This window comes from Hevea brasiliensis, chromosome 1, assembly GCF_030052815.1.
Source record: "Hevea brasiliensis isolate MT/VB/25A 57/8 chromosome 1, ASM3005281v1, whole genome shotgun sequence".
NCBI classification, from domain to species: domain Eukaryota; kingdom Viridiplantae; phylum Streptophyta; class Magnoliopsida; order Malpighiales; family Euphorbiaceae; genus Hevea; species Hevea brasiliensis.
This window is the reverse complement of record NC_079493.1, coordinates 5,268,240-5,282,980: the sequence shown is the minus strand read 5'-3', so window position 1 is coordinate 5,282,980 and position 14,741 is coordinate 5,268,240. Positions and strand designations below refer to the sequence as shown.

General features: G+C 26.6%; 1 protein-coding gene across 2 annotated transcripts; it reads right to left on the bottom strand.

The window, feature by feature from the left end:
• Positions 1–5,594: 5,594 nt before the first annotated feature.
• LOC110656420 (cytochrome P450 714C2-like) lies at positions 5,595–9,408 on the bottom strand. 2 transcript variants are annotated; one of them, XM_021813155.2, is made up of 5 exons: positions 9,113–9,408; positions 8,805–9,031; positions 8,460–8,710; positions 6,268–6,622; positions 5,595–6,169 (listed from the first exon to the last, which is right to left on the bottom strand). In XM_021813155.2, exons 1-5 carry the CDS (start codon positions 9,372–9,374, stop codon positions 5,744–5,746), a joined length of 1,521 nt encoding a protein of 506 aa, XP_021668847.2. In that variant the 5' UTR covers positions 9,375–9,408; the 3' UTR covers positions 5,595–5,743. The 2 variants fall into 2 exon arrangements, with proteins under 2 accessions (XP_021668847.2, XP_021668848.2); XM_021813156.2 differs by having other exon boundaries at positions 5,595–5,893.
• Positions 9,409–14,741: the final 5,333 nt, after the last annotated feature.

Genomic DNA, 14,741 nt, shown 5'->3' with positions numbered 1-14,741 from the left:
TTTATATGAGTGAATTAACAATCGATTATCGGCTACTAATTGTTTTTTTAAATTGGGTAGGAATTTTTGGAGGGAAAATTTTGTAACCGATTCGCAATCAGTTACAAATTCAGTTGCTAATAGCAATCGATTTCAATCGGTTGCAAAAATCGATTACTGTTAGTAACGGATTCATAAATCGATTGTAAATCAAAATAAAAAAAATGTTGGGAAATTTTTTGGGGGAAAAATTCAGTTTCAAAAATCGGTGTTATTGGCGATTGATTTTCAAAATAAAAAAAAATGGGCAGAAATTTTTTGGGAGAAAAAATTAGTTACAAAATTGATTACTATTAGTAAAAGATATTAATCGATTTCAAAAATCAGTTATTGTTAGTAATTGATTCGCAAATCAATTGTAAATAAAAAAAATGGACATAAATTTTGATGGGAAAAAATCGATTGTAAAATTAGTTGTTAATAGCAATCAATTTTAATCAGTTGCGAAAATCGGTTACTATTAGTAACCAATTCACAAATCAATTGTAAATATAAAAAAACTGAACAAGAATTTTCGGAAGAAAAAATTTAGCAACTGATTTGTAATTAATTACAAAAATCAGTTGCTATTAGCAACCGATATAATAATCGATATTAGTAATTGAATTTTTACAATCAATTACAAATCGGTTGATAACTTTGAATCCAATTAAAATAATTTTTTAATTTAGTAATCGATCCCCTAAATTAATTACTATTAGCAATCGATTTTAACAATTAATTTTAAAATTGATTGCTAATCGTATATTTAAGTTTTTTCTAATATTGATTAACAACTAATTTAACAATCAATTATAAATCATTGCTCATTGATTTAGCAATCAATTCTTAAATTAGTTGCTAAATTTTTAAAAATTAAATATTGTACTAAAAAATTGAATCACTAATTAGTTACATAATCGATTGGTAATGACAACCAATTTCAATCAATTGTAATAATTGATTGTAAAATTGATTTTTTTTTGTAGTATATGTATTTTATATATATATATATATATATATATATATATATATATATATATATATATATATTCTTATTAATTATACATCAATCATTTTTAAATGATATATTTTTACCAATTATAATATTTAATAAATCCTAAAAATCTTAATTGTAATTGTACTTAATTATCTATTTTTAATTAAAAATCTTTTCACACGGTAACACCTTAAAAAAAAAAGTTACTTACTTTGTATAGATAAATAGATTTGGCTTTTCTAATAAATGATGGATGTTTTAGTTGGTAAGACTCATTCAATACTCATATTAGGCTGAGAATTCGAGTCTTACCAATTACCTCTCTTAATAATAATTTATAAATTTCAGTATAATTATTAAAAAAATTAGTGATATATCCTGACTCAAAATTGGTGAATCTCCCCCTCACCTAAATTTTCTGCTATAATAATAAAAAAAGACTTTCCTAAAATTTGGTAAGCTAGTCACATGATATGTTTATTTTCCCATGTGAATCAATCATGGAATTGCCTGTATAATTAATCTAATCTATTAATACACCTTCTCATATAAAAATGACTCTCATTAATATATTTATTTTTTAAAAAAATTAATCATATTAAAAAATGTATAAATTCAATCATTAATATTTATATTTGAAAATAAATAGAAAAATATATTAATATTATATTTAATTATTGATGATCACTTAAAAAATTCCCACAAAAACTTTTTATCAATAAGGCTCATGTTTATTAAATAATTTATCAAATGATATGTAGAGTAAAAGTTAATTGAGAATATGTATAATTATTGTTTATTATTAATTAGACATAATATTAATAAAAAAAATTAATTTCAAATTATCATAACAAGAATCTATTTATAGTGTAATTTAACAACATAATTGGATTTTATCTACATATTAAAAAAGTAAATAATTTAACATTTTATAAAAATTAAATAATTGAACATTAAACCTTAAACTATAAACTTTTAGTTATTATAAATTAAAATTTTATATTGAAATTTTATTTGTAAATATATATAGAAATGTTAAAATCTGTCCACCTGATATTACTTGCATAAAAATACTTCACTCTTTTATTTGAGGTCCAAATTAAGTTCCATTTGTTATGTTTGAAACTAAGCTCAACCATACATACATACATACATACATACACACCATGCTTTCAGATTATTCCTTAATTAGTCGTTTATCCACGCATTGCCTGGTCATAATTTAAATTTTTTATATTTAATTTTTATTGTATTCAAATTAATAAACTTCAACGGAATAAATTTCTCTATATCTTGAAATATATATATATATATATATATATATATATATATATATATATATATATATATATATATATTAGCAATTGACTAAATCGGTTGCTAATCCGTTAAAATCGATTACAAATCAATTTAGCAATTGATTCGGTCAGTTGTAATAAGCTTGGTTGTAAATAGCAATAAACAACTAAATTGATTGTAAATAGCAACCGACAACTAAATTGGTTGCTAAATTAATTAAATTTAAAAAAATAAAACTTTTAGTAAAAAACTATTAGTTATTAATAGCAGCAAATTTAACAACCGAAATCGGTTGATAATAGCAGTCGATTTAGCAACCAAATTAGTTGTAAAAAGTTTGGTGTTTTTAATTTTATAATTTTACAACTATTTTATAAATCGGTCGCTATTTGTAACTAATTTAGCAATTGAAAAGTCGATTGCTAATTTTAAAAAAATTATAAAAAATTAAATTTTCAAATAAGAAATAAAAATTCAAATAAATAAAATTTTCAAAAATTATTAAAATAATAAATTATTAATGAAATTAGTACTAAAAATTAATACAAAAATATTATAAAAATCACAAATAATAACTATTATAAAAAATATTAACAAAAAATTAAATTAAAAATATTTATAAGATAAATTACTAAAAGAATTACCATATATATATATATTATAATAAAAAAAGAATTACCATATATATATTATAATAAAAAAAGAATTACCATATATATATATTATAATAAAAAAAATTACTATTTACTAACAAAAAATATATTTGTACAAAAATTTTTATTTTATGTCAAAGAAAAATAAATTAAATAAAAAATATGAAAAAGAAAATGAAGATGAAGAAGTAAAAAGATGAGAAAAAAAAGATGATGAAGAAAATAGATAAGAATGAAAAACATGATGAAAATGAGAAAAAGTAGAAGAAAGGGGTAAAAAAATAAGTAATGAGGAAAGAAAATGAGTAGTAGTTGATATAAGCAAATTAATAATCGATTTTAGTAATCAATTGTTGGTTGTTAATTTCTTTTAAAAATTAGGTAGAAATTTTAGGGGAAAATTTTTTGCAACCGATTCATAATTGATTACAAAATTGATTGCTATTTAGCAATCGATTTCAATTGATTTGTAGAAATTGGTTGTTGTTACCAACTGATTTGCAAATTGGTTATAAATCAAAATAAAAAAAATTAAAAAATGGATAGGAATTTTTTGAGAAAAAAATCAGTTGCAAAATCAGTTGTTATTAGCAATCAATTCGCAAATCGATTATTAATTAAAAAAATTAAAAAAATTGACGGGAATAAAAAATTGATTACTATTATCAATCAGTTTTAATTGGTTGTTGATAGCAATTAATTCGCAAATCTATTGTAAATCAAAAAAAGAAAATAAAAAATTAAATAGAAATTTTTGGAAGAAAAAATCGATTGTAAAAATTAATTACTGTTAGCTACCGATTTGCAAATTAATTACAAATAAAAAAAATTTAGGTGGAAATTTTTGAGGGAAAAAATTTACAATTAGTTGCAAATATCAATTGCTATTAGCAATCAATAAAGAATTATTTGCTACATTTTTTTTCCTCAGAAATTCTCGCTTAATTTTTTAAAATACTTACAATATGAAATAACGTAAAAATATTAAGTAAAAATTAATGATTAAAGATTTAATATCTCTAAAGTAAAAAATATAATTTAGTCACATACTTGATAAATTATTTTTAACAGATGTCACATGAATTTAATATTTTAAAAGGAGCTCTTAATATATGAATTTTTCAATTCTTAATTATTGTAACAAGTCTAATAAAAACTAAATGCATAATTAAAATAAATTAAAATAAAAAATTTAAATTCAATTAAGATAAAATTATTAAATTAAGCATTATCTAATACCAATAAATAAATTATAATTAAAAAAAGTTAAAATGGAATTTCAAACTTAGTTAAGACAAAATTATTAAATTAAATATTATTTAACACATATAAATAATTTTTGATATAAATAAATTCCACAAAATTTTATAAAATTTATTTGTAAATCTAAAATTTTAATGTTTGGTTTAAATAAAAATTAATTCGAAATTCTTCATAATCAATTTATGAAATTTATTATAACTAACCCAAATTCTATTAAAATTAATAGAATTTGCAAATGAAATCTAAATTTAAAATTATATATATATTTTAATTGATAAAATTATCCTCTTATTATATATTATTTTATTTTATTTTATTTATTTTAAATATAAAATTCTTTTTATTTAAAATAAATTTTATATTTAATATAAAATATACTAAACAAAGAAATTTATTTGTAAATGAATTATATCATAAAATTCATTTGCAAATGAAATAAATTTTACCATAAAATTAAACCAAACAAATATTAATTATATTTATAATTAGAAATAGAGTTAAAAAAAATTAAATAAAATTATTAATTTTTAATTTAATTATGACAAGTGTCAATTGATGGTAAACATAAGTGTGAAATTTTCATTAATATTTTTTTTTCTTTAGCATATATATATATATATATATATATATATATATATATATATATATATATATATATATATATATATATAACATTCACTTTTAAATATTACTTCACTCATACCCCTCATTATCATCACAAATTTTACAAAATATTTTATTTCAATTGCACCACTGACATTTTGAATAGATCACAATTCACACCAATGAAAACATTCACAAATTAAGTTACTTAATAATATATATATCTTAAAAAATACATTCTACTATCTTATATAAAATTTTCAATTATATAATTTTTATCTATAAAGCATACTATACGATTAAAAGGTGATTTAATTAATGATTATAAAGTAATTTAATATATTTATGATTAAAAATAATAAAAATTAATATTAAGTTACATATGTATACTTATAATTAATAATAAATTAAGTATATATATAAAATAATCTTAATTGCATATAATATAATAATATTATTGAAACAATATGATATACTTAAAAAATATAAATAAAAAAAATATATATATATAATCAATTATTTGATTGAGACTCTGATTTGATTCTTGATAAAAAATCAAAATAAAATTAAAATAATAAAATAAATTTATTTTAATTGTGTTGCTATAATAATTATTTTAATCACTCACATTCCTAAGCACTCCTTACGTCCATCTAAATTTACTTATCTCAATGACACTAGATACGCAATATTTACGTTAGTCTTTTTGTCAATAAGTAAAACGCATATACCCAACGCTTAGAGACAACACTTCAGTATCTTGATAAAATTATGATAATTTTAATATTAATATCTTAAATTTATACTTCCAACAACAAAAGGGTCAATCTTCCCTTTTTCATAAACCTTTATTCTAAATGCTTATTTAGCACGCTTATATGATACTATGCTGACTCAGGCGAAGCAGCTATATCTTTCGAACGAGAAGTTTCACACCATGCTCAGGCTCCAAAAGCAGACCAAATTTCGGAGAGTGAAGATAATTAGGAGAAATGCTAATGTTGAAATTGGACAATATGAGAGCAAACAGCACCGTCAATTCCATCATAGCCATGTTCTGTCCAGGACAAATTCGAGCTCCCAAGCCAAAAGGTATATAGGCTTGTGCAGACTTGCAAGCTCCTGTAACTCCATTAATGAACCTCTCGGGATTAAACACGTCTGCATCAGGTCCCCAAAGCTCAGGGTCACGATGTAATGCTAATAGGAATATCCAAATTCCTACGCCTTTTGGAACCTGCACATTACCAATCTTCACTTCTTGCAGGGCATGCCTCGATGCCAATGCCACTCCTGGATAAAGCCGCAAAACCTCTTGGATCACCATTTTTAACTGCACAAGTTCATGAAAACACAAATTAGCTGGTTAAATCATGGAATGTAAGTTATTAATTAATTGGTGATTTTCTTTTGATTTAATATTGTACACACCACTTTCATCTTGGTAAGCATATTGTAATCTAGTATCTGTTGGCCCTCACAGACCTCCAGAACCTCAGAACGAGCACGAGCTTGCCATTCAGGATGCGAAGCTAACAGCATTAAACCCCAAATTGCTGCAAGAGCAGGTGGTTCATAGCCACCAAAGAAGATATCTTTGCAGTTGTCAGCTATGAACTCATCTTTTGTTAATGGCCAAAGCTCACCATTCTCGGCACCTTCTAGGATCACTTGTAACATGTCTTTGGATGTAGATCCAATTCTCTCCTTAGATATGTCCATAATCATGCCATGAATCTTTTCGGATAATTTCCACGCTGTTCTATTTGCTTTGGTGGGGAGAAATCTGTTCATGAACAAAACGAGTGGGCGTATGAACATGCGTGCACACATGACGTGCATGAACAAAAAAAACAAAAAAACTGATGGTAAGAGAAATTCTTATCAGTCTTGTGTCTTAAATTCATAATAGACAGAGTTTAGATAAGAAAAATCTCAATTATAAACTGATGTGCCTCTAATTTCTAGTCCACAAGCAGGTGAATTTTTTTAGATATATTTCGCTTCCCATGTCATATTGTAGACTGAACCAATAATATGTTATATTATGTCATATTTTTTAGTCTCATTCTCATTTTGGTATTAAAAATTTTTTATTTTTAGAATTAGATAGTAAGATATATTTTTCTTTTTATATTAATTAGACTTTGATTGGAATTATATTTTTCTTTTGATATATAGATGGTTTCTTTATTTATAAATTTTTCGGTTTGGATGTAAGTAATTTATTTTAATAGGATTAAGTGAAATCAAAATGAGGAGATATCATGTTATACAATTTGTAATATATTTTAATCGAAATAAAAAAGTAGAAATGATATTTATATCTATAATTCAACTTAAACTTAATGGTGGTAGAATCTTTTCAGAGTTGGGTGGCAATCCTAAGTTTAAATTATATATGGTGTTGGGTTTTTATTAAAAGGGCATGAGTTTTTTCTTTTTCTTTTTTTTTTCTTCTTTAACATCATTAGCATATAAGGACAAAGTAATTAATAATTTTTAGAAAAAATTGGCCATGTCAACATTTTGAATACTTATTTTATAATTGGAAAAAAAAGAAGCTCAAGCCTTGAATAATAAAAGTGCAGAAGTGTAGGAAACTTAATTGTATTTTCTCTTTTATTTATAAATAAGTACTTCTACTTTGACAAATTAAATAAGTATTTAATTATTATAAGAGAGATAGAGAGAGCGACAAATAGAGAGACATAATTAAATATAACTCCTTTGACATTCTCGCTTCTTTTCTCTATCCCCCCCTCTCTCTCTCTCTCTCTCTCTCTCCATGTCCTCACCCTCTCTCCTTTCCTATTTGCATCTCTCTATTTATCTCTCTCTCCCTCGCCCATTCCCCCTCTCCCTCCTCATTTTCATCTCTCTTATGAATCTATTAATCTTGCAAGCTCTCTCTCTCTCCATGTCCTCACCTGCTCTCCCTTCCTATTTGCGTCTCTCTATCTATCTCTCTCTCCCTCACCCATTCCCCCTCTCCCTCCTCATTTTCGTCTCTCTTATGAATCTATTAATCTTGCAAATTTTTTGGGATTTTGGAAATTCCTTTGAAAAAATAAAGAGAGAAATAAATAAGGGAGAGACAATGAGGAGAGAGAGAGAGATGAAAAAAAGGGGAAAAGAGATGGAAAGAGACACAAATATGAACGCAAAGAGAGAGAGAGAGGGAGAGAGACAGACAAAAGAGTTATATTTAATTATCTCTCTCTTTCTATCTCCTTGTGTATTGTAATTATATTATTAAATAATTATAATATTTAATGACTTATTTATAAAAAAAAAAAGAAAAAGTATATTTACACATTTTGTATTTTCACATTTTTAGCATTTAATAACAGTGTTTTCAGTTTTTTGCGTTGGAGCACCAAAATAAAATAAGTATTAAGATGATGATGTGGCACTAACGTGAATGCCACATCAACAGTTAATGTCATTAATCACTTTATCTTTTACGTACTAATAGCATTAAATTACGACACTTAAGTCAAAAATTAAAAATAAATAAATAAATATTTTTTCAATAAAAATCTTAAACTACAGTATATCTAAGTGTATTTTTCCAAGGAAAAAAAAAAGGTGAAATATAATTAAGGAGAGGAAGTACGTGCCTTGATAAGGGAATTCCAAGGGTTGTAGCACCACCCATGGCGTTAATAAGAGCTTGACATTTTGGAAATATTTTTATTCCTTTATGATGATCATTCCCAAATATTACTTTGGAAACTATGTAAGAGGTAAAGTTTCTCATATGCTGATCTACCATGATCTCGACAATCCCATCCTCACCCTCACTGTCGATTATCTTCTCCCACGTTTTAACTAGTATATCTCCAGACTCCACCATCAGCTTCACCATATCCTGCAAAAATTATTTTATTTATTAATATCTTATTTATTAACTTAAATATATAATAATATAAATAAAACCTATACATTTAAGTCTGATTAATTACCTTAACCTTCTCCGTGCCGAGCTGTGGAGCAATGGTCTTTCTCTGATGAGACCAAACTGCACCATTTGCTGTAATAAGGCCTTTGCCTAATAAAGCTCCTCTCTCATTTTGTAGGTAAGCAGGTTTCCCCAGGTCCAATGATCTAAAGCGACTTATTTCCTTCACCAGCTCTAGATTACTCACGTATAACAATTGTATTCCCCCAAGTTCAAACCTAAATAATTTTCCTGTCATAAATATTATTAAGATTAAGAAATTGGAAAATTAAATAGACAAAATCTAAGTGAAAATATGTAAAAAAATAGTACCATAGTTTTTGGTCCATTGCTGGAAATATGGTAAGACTGTTAAACAACCATCTATCTTTGGAGTTTCAGAAATTTGAGACACCATTCTCTTCATTTCTGGAATGTTTCCCAATATCATAGAGGGTGGAGGACCTGTGATCCCTTGCTCCTTAAGCTTTATTCTACAACTTTCAGGCTTCCACCAAACACGGCGTAGACAAATAATTAGAAAGCCGCAAAGCAGAAGCAAAACAGCAGAAAAAAGAGGGAATGTCTCTTCCATTATTTCCTAGCAATAATAGAAGTTCATACCACAAGTCACAACTTGACAAAGGACATATATAGGCTGTATTTGAAATTAACTATACACACCTAACACTGAGATCCCACCCACCCTGTTATTTTGTGTGATAAATATGCAATTTTCATTGATTGTCTTTTCTATCACTAGCACTTATTCATTTATTCCTTAGAAAAGGGAATTTTGCATTATTATGATATTTTTTGGCATTTGAGAGAGAGAAAAAGCATTTTGAACTAAAGAGATACAAAGAGCATTGAAGATTCCTAAAATTTGGCTTACCTAAAATTTGGTTACTCCAGCTGGTGTCTATATTATTTATATAAAATTTGGCTTGTGTACTCAATAAAGTTTGATTTAGTTGGTAAGATTAACTCAACACTCCTATTAAAATGAGAATTTGATTCTTACCAATCACCTCTCTGAGTGAGCGATATATCAATTCTACTGTAATTCTTCAAAGAGATTGGTAGTATGCCTTGACCTAAATTGAATAACCTTTCCTCACCTAAATTTTGCATTATTATGGTATTTTTTAGTATTTGAGAGAGAGAAAAAGTATTTTGAACTAAAGAGATATAACGAGCATTGGAGATTCCTAAAATTTGGCTTCCCTAAAATTTGGTTACTCCAACTGGTGTCTATATTATTTATATCAAATTTGGCTTTTTAACTCAATAAAGTTTGATTTAGTTGGTACGATTAACTTAGCGCTCCTATTAAGATGAGAATTTGATTCTTACCAATCATCTCTCTTAGTGAGCGATCTATAAATTCTATTGTAATTCTTCAAAGAGATTGATAGTATGCCTTGACCTGAGCTAAATAACCTTTCCTCAACTAAATTTTGCATTATTATGCTATTTTTGGGTATTTGAGAGAGAGAAAAAGTATTTTGAACTAAAGAGATATAAAGAGCATTGAAGATTTCTAAAATTTGGCTTTCCTAAAATTTGGTTACTCTAGCTTGTATCTGTATTATTTATATAAAATTTGGCTTTTTTACTCAATAAAGTTTGATTTAGTTGGTAAGATTAACTCAGCACTCCTATTAAGATGAGAATTTGATTCTTACCAACCATCTCTCTTAGTAAGCGATCTATAAATTCTATTGTAATTCTTCAAAGAGATTGGTAGCATGCCTTGACCTTAACTGAATAACCTTTCCTCAACTAAATTTTGCATTATTATGATATTTTTTGGTATTTGAGAGAGAGAAAAAGTATTTTGAACTAAAGAGATATAAAGAGTATTGAAGATTCCTAAAATTTGGATTCCCTAAAATTTGGTTACTCTAGCTGATATCTATATTATTTATATAAAATTTGGCTTTTTTACTCAATAAAGTTTGATTTAGTTGGTAAGATTAACTCAGCGCTCCTATTAAGATGAGAATTTGATTCTTACCAACCACCTCTCTTAGTGAGCAATTTATAAATTCTATTGTAATTCTTCAAAGAGATTGGTAGTATGCCTTGACCTGAACTGAATAACCTTTCATCAACTAAAATTTGCATTATTATGATATTTTTGGGTATTTGAGAGAGAAAAATGGTATTTTGAACTAAAGAGATATAAAGAGCATTGAAGATTCCTAAAATTTGGTTACTCTTGCTGATATCTATATTATTTATATAAAATTTGGCTTTTTTACTCAATAAAGTTTGATTTAGTTGGTAAGATTAACTCAATGCTCCAATTAAGATGAGAATTTAATTCTTACCAACCACCTCTCTTAGTGAGAGATCTATAAATTCTATTGTAATTCTTCAAAGAGATTGGTAGTATGCCTTGACCTGCACTGAATAACCTTTCCTCAACTAAATTTTCAGCTATGTAAAAAAAATGGCTTTCCCAAAATTTGGCAAGCTAGTCATTGATATTTTTATTGTTGCTATAAATACAAATTTCATTTGCATGACTTGTGTCGAGACTGAATGTATCGAAAATGGTAAGCTAGTCATTGATATGTTTGCTATTACAATTTGGTTACAAGTAAATATTTTGTCAAATATTATGGCAATGTCTACCACAATATTAATTAGCGCAGCCTTTTCTGTTATTTTATAAAGTTAAGTCTAAACTCATGATTAAGTGATTAATTATAAATTTACATTGAAACCTATATATGTAGCCAATAATAGTATAACGATCTAAGCTAGGGGTCGTTATTGGTGCTAAGTGTCACACCCTAACCCTCTGTAAGGTATAACATGATCCCGTAGTATACCTAATGAATTACTAAACTTCGCCTACCGATAACTCATTAAATATACTACAAAGGATTTTAAATCAATTTCTATTCATTTTAAAAAGTAAAGTAATGTTGAATACTTATTAAAAAGCCTTTAATTAAAGTTTATGTCGTGGGCCAAATCTTTGATTAATTTGGTATTACAAAATTTTTTCAGAAATTTTGACAGAATACCGACTAGAAATTGAGAAAACAGTTCTTCAAAACCTGTTAAAAACACTCCCAATATACAAATATCCACAACTCCATTTAAAATCAACACAATTCAATCTCAACCAACACAATTGCAACAATTCTCAATATAATTTAATTGAGATCATTTAACATACAAAAGTCTCAATTCAAGAAAAAGAGAACAAAAATAATATTATTACAAATTTGATTGTACAACTGCTCATTCAGTTCTATAGATACATAAGAATAAAAATTTACATGAAAAGAAATTTACAAGGCTATAAAATATTACACCCATACAAGATCCCAAAATATGTTTTCCTGTAGCTATAGCAGCTTACTCTGCTGCTTTATCCTTCTCCCTATCTGCGACAGTAAGAAAAAGCCATCGCTGAGTAATTTTACTCAGTGGTGCACAACAATAATTTTTTTTTAATCACAAGAAATATAATCATTCATTTGGGAACAAAATTAAAAAAAAATTCTGCAATCATAATTCACAAAGCCAATGCCAATATTTTTAACAACAATTTATCAAAATAATTGTAAATAATAGTGTTGCCAATAATTACACAACTTAGGTCATGACACAAAATTTTATGATTAATGCTGTGTTGTACACTACGATAAAGCAATCTACAACCTCACTAATTGAAATTAATGAGGGAGGTGGCTAGCTAGCTATATGAGTACTCATTTGATCTCAACATCAAACTGGCAAGTCAGAAAGAGAGGAACATAATCAATCTCAACTCCATAATTAGAGGAGGAATACAATGGAATTGCCATGCCTAGTGTGATTTCAAAGTTCAATTCAAAACCATATTATTCAAATATTTCATACATTTTACAAATCATATTGCATTCCAAATTCTCATTTACAAGGTAGGCAACACACTATTTTTCAAATAAAATTCTCAAAGTCATGATAATAAAAAATTGTTCGCAACATTTATTTAAATAGTTTTTCAAATAGAAACTAAGCATTTTAAGTTTGTTGTGCACAAATCTCTTTTGCTTGCCTTAACTCAATCCACTCTTCCTCCTTCCTTGGAGGGCTTCTTTTCAATTGAAACACATAATTAAAGTATTTTAATATCCATCCTAATCATTTTTACTAATTAATCTAACAATTAAATTTTTCATACTTAATTTTACCTATAAATTCTCATAAGGGTTGATTTCTTTGCATTTGGTGTATTTGTGGTTACTATTCACTTCACTATTTATGCAAAATGTTGACTTTTCATAATTAATAGATATAAAATTTCTAAACACATGGTCATACCACATTTTGGGTCACAAATTGATTGGCATTGGTTGCCAATTATAATTCAAGGCTTATTAGATGTAATTCCAAAATTTCAGATTTGGTCACTTATGTTTACTGTTCCATTTGACCACTCTACAGTAAAAATTTGACTAAATTTTCTTTATCAAAGTTGTTTCTTAATGTGTCTAATTTAATTCTCTTTTTGAATCACTCCATTTGGAGTTTTTTAGCTTAAGTTATGGCATTTTTACCATAACTGGTCGGATTGGTCATTATCTAGAATTTTTGGGCAAATTCTAGTTCTGGCAGTTCTAGTGAGCTAATTTTGGTTAGCAATTTAATTAGGTTATGGTTAGAATTTGAGTTTCTGTTCCTCATGAAAGTTATTCTACTATGTCTAAGCTTTCCAATGGTTCAAAAATTAGGTCATTTGGACCTCTCTACACAAAGTTATGGTCAATTGAACATGTATTGTTCATTTGGTCAATTCTGCCCAAAATCAGGGCACCAATTTTGGATTCAACTCAATTTTAGACTAACTTATGGTCAATTTTTGAATAAGATTTCTTCATAAAAAATGTAGCATTATGACCCTAATTTCATCTCCAATTGGCCTCATACCAATTGGAGCAACACAATTTAACTTATGACCATTTAAATTAATAGGACTTATTGGTCCAGAATTTAACCATTCAACATTCACAACTCATTTCAATTCCATTCCTCAATTCTCAATTCAAAACACATTAAATGACAAAAATTGAGCATTATACACACCAATTGGTCAACAATTCTAAAAAATTCCCAATGTCATTCCAAACCCTAATCACCATAAACCCTAATTTTCCAATTCCCTAATTCATGCAATTTCAAGCATACTAATCACTTATTCTTACTCATTTAAGCTTAAGGACATGTTTAATTCCATCAATTTCCATCAAACCCTAACCCCCATCAATTGGCCGAAATTTTCTCCCTTCACCAAACATGCATAATTTTTCAATTTTCTAAGTAATTTCTACTTGCTCAACTTTATTTCTATAAGTATAAACTAACTTAAGTGAAGAGAGAGAAACTTACCTCTTGTGAGGCTTTTGAATCTTCAATTTCCTTCACTTTCTTCCTAAATTCTTGCCCCCAATTTCTCAATCAAGGTCCATAATCAAATTCTCTAGTGATGAATTATAAAATTTTAGGGAAATTTTTAATGATTTTTGGAGCTTGGTGATCTTTAATGGTGGAAAGGAAAAGAAAAGAGAGAGAGAAATGATAATGGTGGCCAGCTGAAATTTTGAGGAAGATGGCTGACTTTTTTCCTTTAAATTTTGTCTCATTTTAATGATAATTATCCCTAATTTTTCATAATTTTAAATTATAATATTAATTAGGTCATGCTTGCATCATTGATGATGTCATAATCACTTAAATTTTGAATTTTCCTTTTTCTTTTTCTTCCATACACCTCTTAGGTTTTTTGTAACACCCTCACTATAGCAATTCTGTACATTTTACTGTTCTGGTGACCGGTGTCGATCCGGACAGTTAGAACGTCTGAAAAAAATATTTAAACTAGAGTGAGGAACCATAATTAACTCAAATAATGGTAAGAAAAATCAAGAAAAAATTTTAGAAATAAAATATAACCAAG